A 17726-nucleotide genomic window follows, 5' to 3' on the forward strand; every position below is an offset into this window, starting at 1 on the left:
TATATTTGCAATAGTTTTTGTACCTGCTCCTGTTAAGTTTAGGAAATTATTTTCTATTCCTAATTTGCCAGCGTGTTTGTTATGAATGAGTGCTGTATTTCCTGAAATGCTTTTTCTAGGCCAGGCACAGTGGCTTATGCTAGTAATCCCAGCTCTTTGGGAGGCCAAGACAGGAGGACCACTTGACGCTGGTAGTAGAAGACCAGCCTGGGCAGCATGGCAAGACCCAGTCTCTACAAAAAAATACAAAAATTAGCTGGGCATGGTGGTGTGCAGCTGTAGTGTCCCAGCTTCTTGGGAGCCTGGGACAGAAGGATAGTTTGGCTCCAAGAGGTGGAGGCTACACTAAGCCAGAATCATGCCCATCATGTTTTTTTAATACTGTTGTAATCACTATTTCTATATATCTATATCTATATATCTATATCTATATATATCTATATATCTATATCTATATGTATCTATATATCTATATCTATATCTATAATGTTGTCCTATGTCTTTTTTACTTAACATAAGCATTTTTCATGCTATGACATAGTCTTCTAGTCATTATTTTAATGGCTAAATTATCCATCAAGATGTATCATAAATTAGCCATTTTTCTATTAATAGACATTTAGGTTTATTCTTTTTTTTCCTCCATTATTATGAATAGCAGGATAGTTTAGTGTCTAGGAGATTATACTGTGTGTTCTTGAACAAGTTTTTGATCTTTTGAAAGCACCTACCTCATAAAATTGTTTTGAGGATTAAGTGAAGTAATACGTATAATGCATGTAGCACAGTGGTTATTCTGAATACACAGTTCTCAATAAGTGCTAATTAATATCACTGGAATGAATATCTTAATGCATATAGCTCTTTACTATATTGAAAATTTTAGGATTAATTTTATGAGATAGAATTAACTTGATCAAAGTCTGTGTACATTTTTATGGCTCTGAAATTGCTTTGTAAAAAGTGTTGGCCAGGCGTGGTGGCTCATACCTGTGATCCCAGCACTTTGGGAGGCTGACATGGGTGGATCACTTGAGGTCAGGAGTTCAAGACCAGCCTGCTAACATGGTGAAACCCCGTCTCTACTAAAAATACAAAAAAATAGCCTGTAGTCCCAGCTACTCGGGAGGCTGAGGCAAGGGAATCACTTGAATCCGGGAGGTGGAGGTTGCAGTGAGCCAAGATCACACCACTGCACTCCAACCTGGGCATCAAAGCAAGACTCCAACCCCCCAAAAAAAGTTGTGTCTTGTAATGCTAACATTTGTAGCAAAGTTACCAACTTCACCGTACTTTGCTAGCATTGGGAATTTCAATTACTTAAAATATTTAAGCTAATTTACAAGTTAATGAGATGGTTAAAAGTTTTAATTGTATTTCTCTGAACCTTTTAATAAGTGTTTACCACCTCTATTTTCTGTTTTCTGAACTTTGTGTCTTTTTCTTTTCTTTCTTTTTTTTTTTTTTAAGAGACAGTCTCAAACTCCTGGGCTCAAGTGATTCTCCTGCCTCAGCCTCCCAAATTGCTGGGATTACAGACTTGAGCCACTGCACCCAGCCTTCTCCATGTCTTTAGGGACAAACTTCTAGGATGAAATTTAGGATGAATTACGTCATTAGCTTGACACCATGATGTACAAATCCCTGAATTTCAGTTTCATTGTTATAATGCCATTGTTTCAAGATGCTCAGTTGGCTATGGAAAGATAGGTCATCTATCCCAGCTACTCAGGGGGATCTTTTGAGCCCAAGAGGTCAAGGCTACAGTGAGCTGCGATCACAGCACTGCACTCTAGCCTGGGCAACAAAGTGAGACTGTCTCCAAAAATAAAATATAAAGTTTATATGGAAAGAAAAACCCAGAATAGCCAATGCCATATTGAAGAATAAAGTCAGGGAACTGGCACTACCTGACTTCAAGACTTATAAAGCTACAGTAGTTAGCCCAAGGTAATTAATAGATTCAATGCCATCCCCATCAAGCTACCAATGACTTTCTTCACAGAATTGGAAAAAACTACTTTAAAGTTCATATGGAACCAAAAAAGAACCCGCATTGCCAAGTCAATCTTAAGCCAAAAGAACAAAGCTGGAGGCATCACACTACCTGACTTCAAACTATACTACAAGGCTACAGTAACCAAAACAGCATGATACTGGTACCAAAACAGAGATATAGACCAATAGAACAGAAAAGAGCCCTTAGAAATAATGCCGCATATCTACAACTATCTGATCTTTGACAGACCTGACAAAAACAAGCAATGGGGAAAGGATTCCCTATTTAATAAATGGTGCTGGGAAAACTAGCTAGCCATTTGTAGAAAGCTGAAACTGGATCCCTTCCTTACACCTTATACAAAAGTTAATTCAAGATGGATTAAAGATTTACATGTTAGACCTAAAACCATAAAAACTCTAGAAGAAAACCTAGGCAATACCATTCAGGACATAGGCATGGACAAGGACTTCATGTCTAAAACACCAAAAGCAATGGCAACAAAAGCCAAAATTGACAAATGGGATCTAATTAAACTAAAGAGCTTCTGCACAGCAAAAGAAACAACCATCAGAGTGAACAGGCAACCTACAGAATGGGAGAAAATTTTCGCAACCTACTCATCTGACAAAGGGCTAATACCCAGAATCTACACTGAACTCCAACAAATTTACAAGAAAAAAACAACCCCATCAAAAAGTGGGTGAAGGATATGAACAGACACTTCTCAAAAGAAGACATTTATGCAGCCAAAAAAACACATGAAAAAATGCTCATCATCACTGGCCATCAGAGAAATGCAAATCAAAACCACAATGAGATACCATCTCACACCAGTTAGAATGGCGATCATTAAAAAGTCAAGAAACAACAGGTGCTGGAGAGGATGTGGAGAAATAGGAACACTTTTACACTGTTGGTGGGACTGTAAACTAGTTCAACCATTGTGGAAGTCAGTGTGGTGATTCCTCGGAGATCTAGAACTAGAAATACCATTTGACCCCGCCATCCCATTACTGGGTATATACCCAAAGGATTATAAATCATGCTGCTATAAAGACACATGCAATGTATGTTTACTGCAGCACTATTCACAATAGCAAAGACTTGGAACCAACCCAAATGTCCAACAATGATAGACTGTATTAAGAAAATGTGGCACATATACACCATGGAATACTATGCAGCCATAAAAAATGATGAGTTCATGTCGTTTGTAGGGACATGGATGAAGCTGGAAACCATCATTCTCAGCAAACTTTTGCAAGGACAAAAAACCAAACACCGCATGTTCTCACTCATAGGTGGGAATTGAACAATGAGAACACATGGACACAGGAAGGGGAACATCACACACCAGGGCCTGTTGTGGGGTGGGGGGAGGGGGAGGGATAGCATTAGGAGATATACCTAATGTTAAATGACGAGTTACTGGGTGCAACACACCAACATGGCACATGTATACATATGTAACAAACCTGCACGTTGTGCACATGTACCCTAAAACTTTAATTAAAAAAAAAAAAGAAACTGTGGTATTGGCAAAAGAATAGGTAAATAGTGTTTTTTTGCTCAATTTTGAGTATTTTTAAATACTCAAATACTTATAATTCCCTGCCTTATGAGATTATTTTTGCTCTGAAAAGCTGGCTGTCAAGAAAAATTCAAGGAAAAAAATAGTCTTTTATATTCACTTATTTATGATTTCTGGTGCTCTTCATTTCTTCCTGTATAGCTGGGTTTCCATCTTCAGCCTGAAGAAAATCCTTTAGCAAATCTAGCAGCAGATTATTTCATCTTCTATCTTAAAATGCCTTTACCTTAACCTCATTTTTAAAGGATATTGCACTGGAATATCTGGCTTGATAGTTTTCTCCTTTTCAACATTTTGAAAGATGTTGTCAATTGTCTTCTGCGCTTTATTGTTTTTATTTACTTATTTTATTTAATTTTTTTGGAGACAGGGTCTCACTCTCTCACCCAGGCCGGAGTGCAGTGGCGTGATCTCGGCTCATTGCAACCTCTGCCTCCCGGGTTCAAGTGATTCTTGTGCTTCAGCCTCCTGAGTAGCACTGGGATTACAGACATGTGCCACCACACCTGGCTAATTTTTTGATTTTTAGTAGAGACAGGGTTTTTCCATGTTGACCAGGCTGGTCATGAACTCCTGGCCTCAAGCGATCTACCTACTTTGGCCTCCCAAAGTGCTGGGATTATAGGCATGAGCCACCGCGCGTGGACCTGGCCTTTATTGTTTATGGTAAGAAGTCAGCTGTGATTCATATTATACCTCCTGTGTATATAATGTGTGCTTTTCCTCTGGCTTCTTTCAATATTTTATCTTTATCTTTGGTTTTTATCATTTTGACTATTATATACCTAGGTGTGATTTTCTTTGCATTTATCCTCCTTGGGGTTTGCTGAGCTTTTCACACCTTAATATTTTTCATGAAATTTTAGGGAATTTTGTCCATGGTTTTTTGATGTTTTTCTTGTCCTATTCTCATTTTATTCTCCTATCCTCCTTCTGGGACTCCCATTGCACATATTTTAGACTGGTTGATATTTTCCTACAGGTTTCTAAGACTATTCATTTTTCTTCAGTCTTTTTTTTCTTTATTCTCCAGATTGGATAGTTTTTGTTATTTGTCTTCAGTGATTTTACTGACTCTTCTGTCACCTGTAATCTGCTATTAAACCTATCAAGTGAATTCTTCATTTCAATTATTTAACTTTTCAGTTATAGAATTTCTTTTTGGTTCTTTTTGTATAGTGTTATCTGCTGACATTTCCTATCAGTTCACTCATTAAGGCCGCCTTTTAAGCCTTTGAACATATTTGTAATAGATTCTTTAAAGTCTTTCCTAAATATACTATCTGTACCATATCAGGTTCTGTTTCTTTTCTTTTTTCAGAGACAGGGTCTCACTCTGTCACCAGGCTGAAAAGTGCAGTGGCACAGTCATAGCTCCTGCAGCCTCCAACTCCTGGGCTCAAGTGATCCTCCCACCTCAGCCTCTTGAGTAGCTAGGACCCACAGGCATGTACCACCACGCCCGGCTAATTTTTAAATTTTTTTGTAGAGATGAGTCTTTCCATGTTGCCTAGGCTAGTCTCAAACTCCTGGCCTCAAGCGATCTCCCTGCCTTGGCCCCTCAAAGTGCTGGGATTATAGGCATGAGCCTGGCCCTCAGGTTCTGTTTCTATTAGTTGCTTTTTTTCCCCCTTGACTTGTGGGTTATCATTTCCTATTTCTTTGCATATTTAGTACATTTTTTGTTTTATACTGGGCAATATGATCATATTCTATATTGTGTTATCTATCTCTGGAGAGTATTAATTTTTGCTCTAGTAGGCTATGCACCTTGACCTTGTGCAGGCTTGTTTTTATGCATTTTAAAGGGTAGGTCTGTAGAAAGCCAATGCATTTTTCAAACTCTTCTAATTTGATACCATTTAGCCTCCAAACTCTATCTCCTCTGTGGGTTTTGTCAAGGAATGGCTTTAGACTTTTTTGGGGTGGGTCTAGAGCACACCTTCATCGACAGTATGGTTTTTATTACTAAAGCATTATCTGTGGGGCATCTCAGCTAGACACCAGCAGTTTTAACAAGGTCTCCCCATTTCTAGCTAGGCCTGAAGGCCAACATTTTTCAGCACTGGAAAATCTTGCTAATGTCTTGTTACATTCTCAACTCCATAGCACCTGCTCTTTGGGAAATCATATGTAGTCTCACTCTCTGCATGGATAGTCCAGACCTTGGCCAAGGACTCATGGGGAGCTCCTACACAGACTTTAGTACCCTACTCTTTGTATCTCCCTCTTCTCCAGTGCCCTGCCCTGCAGATTCCAGGTACTTTCACAACTCCAAAATCTATTCTCTGCCTCCTCAGCTTAGTGGGACCACTGTCCTCTGCTTGGGTTCCATGTCCCTGTTCTGTAGATGGGAAAATTTCCCCAGGCAGACACCCAGGGAAATAACAGGACTAACCTGGTGAGTTTCCCTTCTCTCAAGGGATTGTAACCTTGTGCTATCTATTGTCCAGTGCCTGAAAACAACTGTCTCATATATTTTATCCAGTTTTACAGTAGTTTTTGGTTTGAGGGCTCATTTGGTTATTTCATTAATGCTGGGAGGAGAAGCCCCAGTACATAGTTTTGCTATGTGTTCGTAATGTCATCTGATTGAAAATTTTCTATCTACTTCATCTTTAACAGTTGAAGACCTATGTGAAGAGGTAACTTGATACTGATAATGATCTCTTTCTTCCTCCTTATTCCCACATGATCTCAGCAAAAATGTAAACTCATGTTTAAATGGACATGGTGGTTTGTTTAGTGGTTATTTGAGTGAGGACTTGTAGATGGTAAACATTTTAAGTCTCTCATTTCGTAATGGTAGTTTGGCTCTCTTAAAAGTTCAGATTTGGCTGGGTGAGGTGGCTCATGCCTGTAATCCCAGTACTCTGGGAGGTTGAGGCAGGAAGATCTCTCGAGACCAGCCTGGGCAACATAGTGAGACCCTGTATCTACAAAAAATTACAACAATTTCCCTAAACAGTTTAATATAAAGAAAAAAGATTAGCTGGGCATCGTGTACACCTGTAGTTCTAGTGAGTTGGGAGGCTGAGGTAGGAGGATCCTTTGATCCCAGAAGTTGAAGGCTGCAGTGAGCTATGATCACCCCACTGCACATAGCCTGGGCCACAGAACATGATCCTGTCTCAGATAGACAGACAGACAGACAGATAGATAGATGATAGGTAGATAGATAAAGTAAGTAAGTAAGAGTCCAGATTGAAAATTACTTCAGATCTTTGAAGATAGTACTGGATCATCTTCTGACATTTAGCATTGCTAACTCATGGGTTTTTTTTGCTAATTTAATTTTTTTGGTAGCTCGTAGGGTTTTCGGCTTATCCTTGTTATTTTGGATTTCACTGTGATGTGTTAACTATGTGGCTTTTTTAATTTTTGCTTTTGCCTTGTTTTTTCGAAATTTAGCCTGCTTGACGTTTGGTAAAACTGTTCAGATAGCACTTATATCTGCCTTTGTTTTATATTTCTCAGTCATTATTTCTTCTGGATCTATTTTTAATGTCTCTTGCCTTTTCTTCTTTTAATTGATATAAAATTCATATATCATAAACACAACCATTTTAAAGTATACAATTTGGTGGTTTTTAGTATATTTTCGGGATTGTATAACTAATATTTTTTGGCAGGTTCTCACTCTGTCACCCAGGCAGGAGTGCAGTGGCGTGATCATGGTTCACTGCAGCCTCTACCTCCTGGCCTGAGGTAATCCTCCCACTTCAGCCCTCTGAATAGTTGGGACTAGAGCTGTGCACCACCACACCTAGTTAATTTTTTTGTTCTTGTTTTTTTTGTTTTTTGTTTTGTTTTGTTTTGTTTTTGTTTCTGAGATGGAGTCTCGCTCTGTTGCCCAGGCTGGAGTGCAGTGGCGCGATCTCGGCTCACTGCAAGCTCCACCTCCTGGGTTCATGCCATTCTCCTGCCTCGGCCTGCCGAGTAGCTGGGACTACAGGCGCCTGCCACCAAGCCTGGCTAATTTTTTTTTGTATTTTTAGTAGAGACAGAGTTTCACTGTGTTAGCCAGGATGGTCTCGATCTCCTGACCTCGTGATTCGCCCACCTTGGCCTCCCAAAGTGCTGGGATTACAGGCGTGAACCACTGCACCCTGCCATTTTTTTGTATTTTTTATAGAGATGGGGTTTTGCCAAGGGGTGGTCTCAAACTTCTGGGCTCAAGTGGTCCTCCCGCCTTGGCCTCCCAAAGTGCTGGGACTATAGGCATGAGCCACTGCTTCCTGCCTGTATAACTGTTATCACTATCCAATTCCAGTACATTTTCATCCAGAAAAAGAAACCGTGTACTCATTAGCAGTCACTCTGCTTACTTTCATTCTCTATGCCTTGGCAAACACTAATCTACTTTCTGTCTCTGTCGATTTGCTTATTTTGGACATCTCATATAAATGGAATCATACAATATGTAGCATTTTGTGTGTGGGTTCTTTAAGCATTATATTTTCAAGGCCTATCCGTGTTGTTTCATGTAACAGTACTTCATTTCTTTTTATGGCTGAATACTCCCCATTTGGTTAAGCCATTCATCATTTGATGGACATTTGGGTTGTTTCCACTTTTAGCTGTTCTGAGTAATCCTGCTATGAGCATTCATGTACTAAGTTTTCTTTTACATTTGCTCTTTTACTGTGTCCAATCTAACCATCCATAGAGTTTTAATTTCAAACACTGTATCTTTAATTTCTTTTCTTTTTTTTTGTATCTTTAATTTCTAAGATTTTTTTTTTTTTTTTTTTGAGAGTCTCGCTCTATCGCCCAGGCTGGAGTGCAATGGCGTGATCTCAGCTCACTGCAACCTCCACCTCCCTGGTTCTAGCAGTCCTCCTGCCTCAGCCTCCCAAGTAGCTGGGATTACAGGCACCCACCACCATGCCCGGCTAATTTTTAAAATATTTTTAGTAGAGACGGGGTTTCACCATGTTGTCCAGGCTGGTCTTGAACTCCTGACCTCAGGTGATCCACCCGCCTTAACCTCCCAAAGTGCTGGGATTACAGGCATGAGCCACTGTGCCGAGCCAGTTTCCAAGATTTCTAATACCCCATTACTTTCTGTTTAATTTACGACAGTGTTTCCTTGTTTCATGGCTTCTTTTTCTTTTTAAAGGTATAAAATATAGATACTTATTTAAAAATCTCTCCCAGATTGTTCTATTAACTTTATTTCCTTAGGTATAAGTGCATTGGTTGATGTGTATTATCGTTTTCATGGTATTAATCTTCTTTGCCTGGTAATTTTTAATTAAGAGCTAATTGTTCATGACATGTTTAATCTGAACACATTTTGTGTTGACAACTGTCCTGTAGGAGGCTCTCTGAGTTGCTGAGCCTTAGCCTTGTATGATGTATACCTAGGATTAATCTTTGTATGGGTGGTAAGATGCAAAGCTCTTGCATCTTAATAGATTATATAGTTCTGAGTCCTTTCACCACTTACATGAAATGGCTCTATGGCCCTCATCTCATATCAGTGAGGCTGCTGCCAGAATCCCCTTGGCTGTAACCGACATTCAGGTAGACAGGCAGTGCACCTCTAGTCCTTGTTCATGTGTTGGTCCCTTGCTTAGACCTCCTGTGTGTGGCTCTTGCTCTTAAACCTATGAGTGTTACAGTATTAGCTCTATGTTTTTTCCTAGTCTAGGCCCAAATACTATGCATCTTTTTAGTTCTTGTCTACTATTGTGGAATCTCTCTTTTGTTCCCTTTTTGTTGTTCTTTTCAAAGGAGGAGAAAGAAGAACACCTTTCCATTTCTGGTCTATAAAGATTTCTCTCTTCTGGCCAGATATGGTGGCTTACACCTGTAATCCCAGCACTTTGGGAGGCCAAGGCGGGCAGATCACTTGAGGCCAAGAGTTCAAGACCAGCCTGGCCAACATGGCAAAACCTGTCTCTACTAAAAATACAAAAATTAGCCAGGCATGGTGGCACAACCCTGTGATCCTAGTTACTCAGGAGGCTGAGGCAGGAGACCCTGTTGAACCTGGGAGGCAGAGGTTGCAGTGAGCCAAGATCATGCTACTGCACTCCAGCCTGGGTGACAGAGCAAAACTCTGTCTTAAAAAAAAAAAAAATTTTCTGTTTTCTTTTTTTCTCACCATGGCTGTGTATTTATTAAGATTTAAAAATATTTGTATTATTTTATATGTTTGAACAGGAAGATGAGATTTCAGCATATGCTCAATTCATCTTGAAACCAAAGGCTTTTACTTAGTTTTTGTTTCACCTTTTTACATTTAACTGTAGTCAACCTATCTGGATTTGTGTGTTTGTGTGTGTGGAGTGAGACTACTGAAATTGATTTCCCCCCAAATATCTACACAATTTATTTTAAATTAGTAAGATTTCTGAAGAATTCAGTTATTTACAAACCTTTTCTCATATATCCACATTTACCCCATTTCTGTACTGTCTTACTAATCAAACTGAAATAGGATTCAGGTACAATTTTTTCTTATTTCACAGAATGGTAATTGAATCACAGAAAAGGGGGGTTGCCTTAGGTCAGAAAGTTGATCAGTGGTGAAACTGAAGATTGACGTAAGACATCCTGGTTTAGTGCTAAGTTCATTAAACTTCAGTGTAGCATACCCTTGCTGTCCTATTATCAAGGGCTTTGTAACTGAATTAGGTTTGAAAAACAAACTAATGGCAAGAACAATATTACCCATTAAGATTGATAGCTACAATTTTTGTTTTGTTTTGTTCTGTTTTGAGATGGAGTTTTGCTCTTGTTGCCCAGGCTGGAGTGCAATGGCACGATCTTGGCTCACTGCAACCTCCACCTCCCAGGTTCAAGCAAGTCTCCTGCCTCAGCCTCCTGAGTAGCTGGGACTACAGGAGCATGCCACCACACCTGGCTAATTTTTGTATTATTAGTAGAGACGGGGTTTCACCATGTTGATCAGGCTGGTCTCGAACTCCTGACCTCAGGTGATCCACCCACCTTGGCCTCCCAAAGTGCTGGAATTACAGGCGTGAGCCACCGCGCCCAGCCGATAGCTAGGATTTGATCTTGGGAATGTGCACACTTTTTTGAGGTGGTTAAAACATTATGAGATATGTAGCATGAATGCCTTAGGAGAAACTTGTGCTGTTATTTTAGGGCATATTTTTTTTTATCATCGTTAGGTTTTTAAAGTTTAATTTTTGTGTAATGTCAACATTGTCAACCTCAATAACAAAGCAGGCCAGGTGCGGTGGCTCATGTCTGTAATCCCAGCACTTTGGGAGGCTGAGGCAGGCAGATCACCTAAGATCGGGAGTTCGAGACCAGCCTGGCCAACGTGATGAAACCCCATCTCTATTAAAAATACAAAAAAAAAAAAAAAAAAAAAAACCTAGCGGGGCATGGTGGTGCATGCCTCTAATCCCAGCTACTTGAGTGGCTGAGGCATAAGCATCACTTGAACCCAGGAGGTGGATGTTGCAGCGAGCCGAGATAGCGCCGTTGCACTCCAGCCTGGGTGACAGAGTAAGACTCCAACTCAAAAAAAAAAAAAAAAAAAAAAGGTACATGCCTGAGAGTCATTCTTGAATTTTTCAGCCTTCAGCTCTAAATTAGTTCATGTACTAGACTTGTGTTTATTACATAATGAGTTGATTTATTAAAAAATACAAGAATATCAGAACTATCAGTTCTGAAGCTATCTGGCATTAAACATGACCTTGTGGAAATTAACAGAAAATAAAAATTGATTTAGCAAATGTAAAAAATTGAAAAGATGAGGTTAAATGTCCTAATCCCATAAAGTAATTCTAAATGTTCAAGCAATTTGCTGATGCATAGCCATTTCCAGTCATATTTTAAATCTTGTGGATAATCTTTTCATCAGGGAAAAGCCTTCTTGGCTCACCAGTTTAATAAACAAATCCAGAAATCCTGGTTCTTATCCAAACTGCTTGTTTGACTTTGTTGCCATTTCTTCTCACACAGAAATACAGTCCATACTGCCCGGAATCTCTGCAAAGCTGACTTGGACTTCAGAGGAAGGCAGCTATTCTCAGGATATGACAGGGGTAACACCCTTCCAGATGATTTTTGAGGCAGGTTTTGTTGTGGTCTTATAAATTACTAATGATTTTATTCTTATTTTTCTGCAATCTAATAACAAGAAAGAAAAGCCTAGGTCCATCAAAGTTCCAAGCTGGAATGAAATAAGGCAATGGTTCCCAAACTTGCCTGTGCAGACATTAGATCACCTAGGAGCTCCCAAAATACTGTCGTCTGTGTCCCACTCTGAGTGATTGTGATTTAATTGGTCTAGGTGTTGTAATTATTAGTCTTCTTGGGCTGCCATAACAAAATACCACAGACTAGATGGCTTAAGCAATAGAGATTTATTTTCTCACAGTTCTGGAGGCTAGACGTCCAAGATCAAGGTGCTGTCAGGGCTGGCTTCTGGTGAGGCCTCTCTTCCTGGCTTGTAGACTACTGCCTTGTTACTGTGTCCTTACATGGCTTTTTTTCTGCATGTGGATGAAAAGAAAGAGATCTCTAATGTCTCTTTATTTTTATTGAAAATTTTTTTGGTAGAGATGTGGTCTTGCTATGTCGCACAGTCTGGAGTGCAGTGGCTATTCACAGGTGCAGTCATAGCACACTACAGACTTGAACTCCTGAGCTTAAGTGATCTTCCTGCCTCAGCCTGCCAAGTAGCTGGTAGCTGGGACTACAGGTGGGAACTACTGGCACCTGGCTCTGGTGTATCTTTTTATAAGGACACCAGTCCTATTAAGACCTCGGGTCAGTGCCCTACCCTTGTGACCTCATTTAATCTTAATAACCTCCTGAGGGCCCTGCCTCCAAACACAGTCACTTTGGGGCTTAGAACTTCAGCATATGGATTTTGAGGGACACATTCAGTCCGTAATAGGTATGGCATAGGCTTTGGAACATTTTTTAGATCCCAGGTGATTCCTAATATGCAGATGAATTTGAGAACCACTGAAACAAGCCCTTATTTGAATTTGGATCTCCTAATAAAGAAAATTAAAAGTGACTCCCAGTGCAGATCCTACCTGGATACATTTTTATTAGTTTGGTTTAGATCTAATAAACCAATTAGTTTGGTTAGATCTAATTAGTTTGGTTAGAGATCTCTTTATCGACTTATTTGTAGTCCAGATTTATGAGGGTGATAATTCATTCTCCATTCCCTTTAACAGGTCTCTCATCTCCTATTTTCCTTCCTTAGAGTTGGTGGAGACATAACGAATTAGAGTGCTTTAAACATTCTCCCAGGAAGCCCTTGGGCAGCCTTTCTCCATGTTTGAATAATTATATGCTCATTCTGAAAGGAATGGGTATGGTATCAGGACAACAGATATCCCTGGCTGTGCCTTATCTTCTTTAGGAGAATGGAGGGTAAACAATCTGGAGCAATTAATGGTTAGTCAGCTCTGAAACTATTCATATCAAGTAGCAATAAAAAGGTGATTCCAGTGAACCAAGAAGGGCAATTCTAGGAAATGAGGTTCTGTGTTTCAGTCAGCCTAAACAAGCAGTAAGTTGTATACATAACATTTATATATATTATGTAAGCATCCTGACAAGTCTTTGAAGTGGGTAGGATGAGGATTATCACCCCATTTTACAGACCAGAAAGTTGAGATTCAAAGAACTTGACTGACTCTCCCAGTGTCATACAACAGTTAAATGGCAGAATTAGAACTTGAACCAAAGTCTGACTCATATAGATCAGGGCTATTTCAATATTTACTTATTCATCCAGACGTGTGTTTGTTCAAGTCAGTGTCAGTGAGCTAGATACTATCTGTAGGTACAGTGTCTTAAGATATGTTACTTGATCCTGGCTGGGCGCCGTGGCTCACACCTGTAATCCCAGCACTTTGGGAGGCTGAGGCGGGTGGATCATGAGGTCAGGAGATTGAGACCATCCTGGCTAACACGGTGAAATCCCATCTCTACTAAAAATACAAAAAATTAGCTGGGTGTGGTGGCAGCCTGTAGTCCCAGCTACTCTGGAGGCTGAGGCAGGAGAATGGTGTGAACCCGAGAGGCGGAGCTTGAAGTGAGCCGAGATGGCGCCATTGCACTCCAGCATGGGCGATAGAGTGAGACTCTGCCTCAAAAAAAAAAAGATATGTTACTTGATCCCAAGGAACCTGGAATATAAATAGAAAGATCAAGAAGTAAACACGTAATTACAATACGGTGTGATTCCCAGGATGGATAATAGAAGCGAGCCCTGAATGCTATGTTAGCATGGAGGAAGGGCATCTAATCCATGGGAAGAGGTTGAAGTCTGGAGGTCTTGATGAGACTGAAAAACAGATTTGCTGGGTGTAGGAGATTCTGACACTTGAAAGAATAGGAAGTTGTTATCAGAGTGATAAAGTTTCTCTTATTTCTTTATTGCAAAAGTAGTGTTTCCCTCAGAAAAATCAAAGTATGATCAAAACAAACATTTAGAATACACATAATTTGGCCTTTCAAGGCAGCCGTTATTAACACCTTGGTGTACATCTTTTCACAATGGAGTGGGACATTTCAATTTAAGATTTTCAGAATGGAACAGTTCCAAGCCATGGCCATGGAAATAGGTGGCTGGGAATGAGTGGAGGTCAAGGTCATTATTGTTGAAGACGTCAGGGAACTGTGAGACTAAGTTATTGCTTAGGCTAGTTATCTTCTTGGATATGGATGTCAGTCAAGATGATGACAGCATTTGGCATACAGAGGAAAACTGTGAGCTTAGTGACCAGCAGTCAGCTGGTGATGGAGATGAGAAGTAAAATAATAGTATAGTCAAACGGCATTAGCCTCAAGGGAACGAGGATTTCCTCATGCATTTCTTCCATTATATCTCATTGTTTTTGGTACTGTGCAGCTATGTAGACAATATTTGAATGAAGAGAATGAGAAGAGATAAAAGGGAGATTGTAAAAGATTTCATCATGGATGCCTCAATTGAGGAGAAAGGTTAAGTAGCAAGGTTCACAGCAAAGACTAATAGAGACTCCATGGAAAAGCTATAATAAATGATCCATTAATTTGGGCCTGCGAGGAAAGTCAATTGCAAGGAAAACTGAGGGAAGTTTCATTTAGGAGAGATATTGGGTTTTGTGTTTATGCCCATAGCTAGTCTTACATCTTGGGGTTCATTAGGCTGGGTAACATGTCCCTCCAAAAGCAATCTGATTTTATAAGATCTTCTTGACAGCTTTATCCAGTTTAATATTTATTTTTGTAATAATACTAAGTGATCAAGTGAATGGAGTTATACATATATACATACAAACATATATGCACAAACATATCTATATATTTATACATCTGTACTTCTGTGTGTATGTATCTAAGGTGAGGGGGCAAGAGAGAGAGACAGACTTTCTTCTAGAAAGTGATATAAGGGCTCTTGACTGTATAAGTTCATATTTGAAAACATACTTCTATATTCTGTCATATAATTAGACATATTTAAAGGTGAAGGCTAAAACCATATGATTCAATAGTAGTTTCTGCTGTGCACGGCTGGCAGCATCTATTTTTTTCATAACAGTAAATAAGTAAATTCACTGCTTCTGTAGGTATGTCAGGCTGGGGTACTGGGTCTCTAACACCCAACACCCAACTGTAAAAGGCTTTGTCATCTCTCTCTTCCTCTTTCTAATAATTTTTTTTTTTTTTGGGAGGGAGTCTTGCTCTGTGGCCCAGGCTGGAGTGTAGTGGCGCGATCTCAGCTCACTGCAAGCTCCGCCTCCCAGGTTCATGCCATTCTCCTGCCTCAGCCTCCTGAGTAGCTGGGACTACAGGCACTCGCCACCATGCCTGGCTAATTTTTTATATTTTTAGTAGAGATGGGCTGTGTTAGCCAGGATGGTCTCGATCTTCTGACCTCATGATCCGCCTGCCTCGGCTTCCTAAAGTGCTGGGATTACAGGCGTGAGCCACCGCACCCAGCTTCCTCTCTCTAATAATTCTTTGAGTAGATCTTAAAAGGGTCCTCTAACCCCTTTTAAGGGGTTAGTTGTGTTGTATTAATTATCGTCTCTGACCTGACATTAGTCACTTTATCCTAACTCTGGGATAGGTGTCGGTCCTTCTGCTGTATTCCTTTAGCACCTCATTTATCTAAATTTCACATTGTCATATAAATTAGTCTGTCTCATCTACTGAACTGTGAACTCTTCTAATTCTGAGATTGTCTTATTTATTTTTATAAGCCCAGGTACATAATAAGCCACATTAATATTTTATGAGTGAGTAAATGCATATATTGAGTAGCCATACATAAGCATTGCTTGTCAGGCTCCATAAAAAATAATGATGGATTATATATTACCCCATTCAGATAGCTACCTGTATACACAGAAAATGAACATTTTTGGAGAGGCAGCATTGGATAGTAGAATGTGGACTTTGGAGTTAGTCAGCTCTAGGTTTGAATCCCAGTGCTGCCACTTAACTAGCTATGTATGACCTTGGACAAATTAATTAGCTTATTGAGTCTCATTATCCTCTTCTATAAAATGGAGTTATTTCTTACTTGCATAGAAACTGCTTGACATGTAGCAAGTAGTCAGTAAATATCATCATTATTCATTGTAGCCTCTCTCCAGTAGTTGCTCAAGGAACTTTCACTTTGGTTGTCTTACTGTTAGATATAATTAGCCCTCTCTATGATACGCCCTATAATCACCAAGGTTACAAAGCTTTGAAAGTGTTCCAAGAAGTTGTTTTGGAAGTGGTAAGTACAGAAAATGCTTTAAAGACTATTGCTTTTTGGTTTAAACATTTTATACTAAAATTTTAAAAATGAAGGATGTGACTATGATATGTATACCAACTGCAGTTATTATTTAATTACCACTGTTAACATGCATGAATAATCCTAGACATATTTACAGAATTTTCTAATAATCCCCCATCCATTTTGGTAATAATGTTTTTTTTTTTTTTGAGATGGAGTCTCACTCTGTCACCCAGGCTGGAGTGCAGTGGCACGATCTCAGCTCACTGCAACCTCCATTCCAGGTTCAAGTGATTCTCGTGTCTTAGCCTCCCAAGTAGCTGGGATTACAGGTGCACGCCATCTGTAATCGGCTAATTTTTTTTTGTATTTTTTCAGTAGAGATGGGGTTTCACCATGTTGGCCAGGCTGGTCTTGAACTCCTGACCTCAAGTGATCTGCCCGCCTCAGCATCCCAAAGTGCTGGGATTACAGGCATGAGCCACTGTGCCCAGCCCATTTTTGTAATAATTTTTTCAAATACTTTTTCAAATAATTTTTTCTTTTTTTGTTTTTTGTTTTTTTAGACAGAGTCTTGCTCTGTCACCTAGCCTGGAGTACAGCGGTGTGATCTTGGCTCACTGCAACCTCTGCCTTCCAGGTTCAAGCAGTTCTCTGCCTCAGCCTCCCGAGTAGCTGGGATCACAGGTGCCCGTCACCACTCCAGGCTAATTTTTGTATTTTTAGTAGAGACGGGGTTTCATCATCTTGGCCAGTCCTGGTCTTGAACTCCTGACCTCAGGTGATCCACCCGCCTTGGCCTCCCAAAGTGCTGGGATTACAGGTGTGAGCCACTGCACCTGGCCCAATTTTTTCTATTTTTAATCCCAACCTATTGCCACAGTTTTTGACTTCTTTTTCAGTGTACTTATAAAAAACATTAAAAGGCCAGGTGCAGTGGCTTATGTGTAATTCTAGTGCTTTGGGAGGCCAAGGTGGGAGGACTGCTTGAGGCCAAGAGTTTGAGACCAGCCTGGGCAACATAATGAGACCCTGTCTCTACAGAAAATTAAAAAATAAAAATTATCCAGGTGTGGTGATACACACTTGTAGTCCTAGCTATTTGGGAAGCTGAGGTGGGAGAGTTGCTGGAACCCAGGAGTTCGAGGTTACAGTTAGCTATGATCATGCCACTGCATTCCAGTCTGAGTGACAAAGCGAGACCCTGTTTCTAAAAAAAAAAAAAAAAAAAAAAGGTAATAAAATAAAAATATTGTAATAGTTTATCCTTCTATATTTGCATGTTTCTTCTTTTTGTATTATCATATTTTGACATCTGGGACCATTTGTTTTGTTTTTTTTTATCATATACCTAGTACATGGCTGTGTATTCTCTGAGCCAACAATAAAAACCTACTGATTTC

General features: G+C 39.8%; 1 protein-coding gene across 12 annotated transcripts in view; it reads left to right on the plus strand.

The window, feature by feature from the left end:
- TOP6BL (TOP6B like initiator of meiotic double strand breaks) overlaps positions 1-17726 on the plus strand; it is a 98652-nt gene that overhangs the window by 31890 nt on the left and 49036 nt on the right. For all 12 annotated transcript variants that reach the window (XM_054661441.2, XM_054661436.2, XM_054661431.2 and 9 more), the window contains one exon: positions 11544-11653. In XM_054661441.2, the coding sequence (XP_054517416.1) occupies positions 11544-11653 (110 nt within the window). The remainder of the gene's footprint in view (positions 1-11543; positions 11654-17726) is intronic.

This window comes from Pan troglodytes, chromosome 9, assembly GCF_028858775.2.
Source record: "Pan troglodytes isolate AG18354 chromosome 9, NHGRI_mPanTro3-v2.0_pri, whole genome shotgun sequence".
NCBI lineage: Eukaryota > Metazoa > Chordata > Mammalia > Primates > Hominidae > Pan > Pan troglodytes.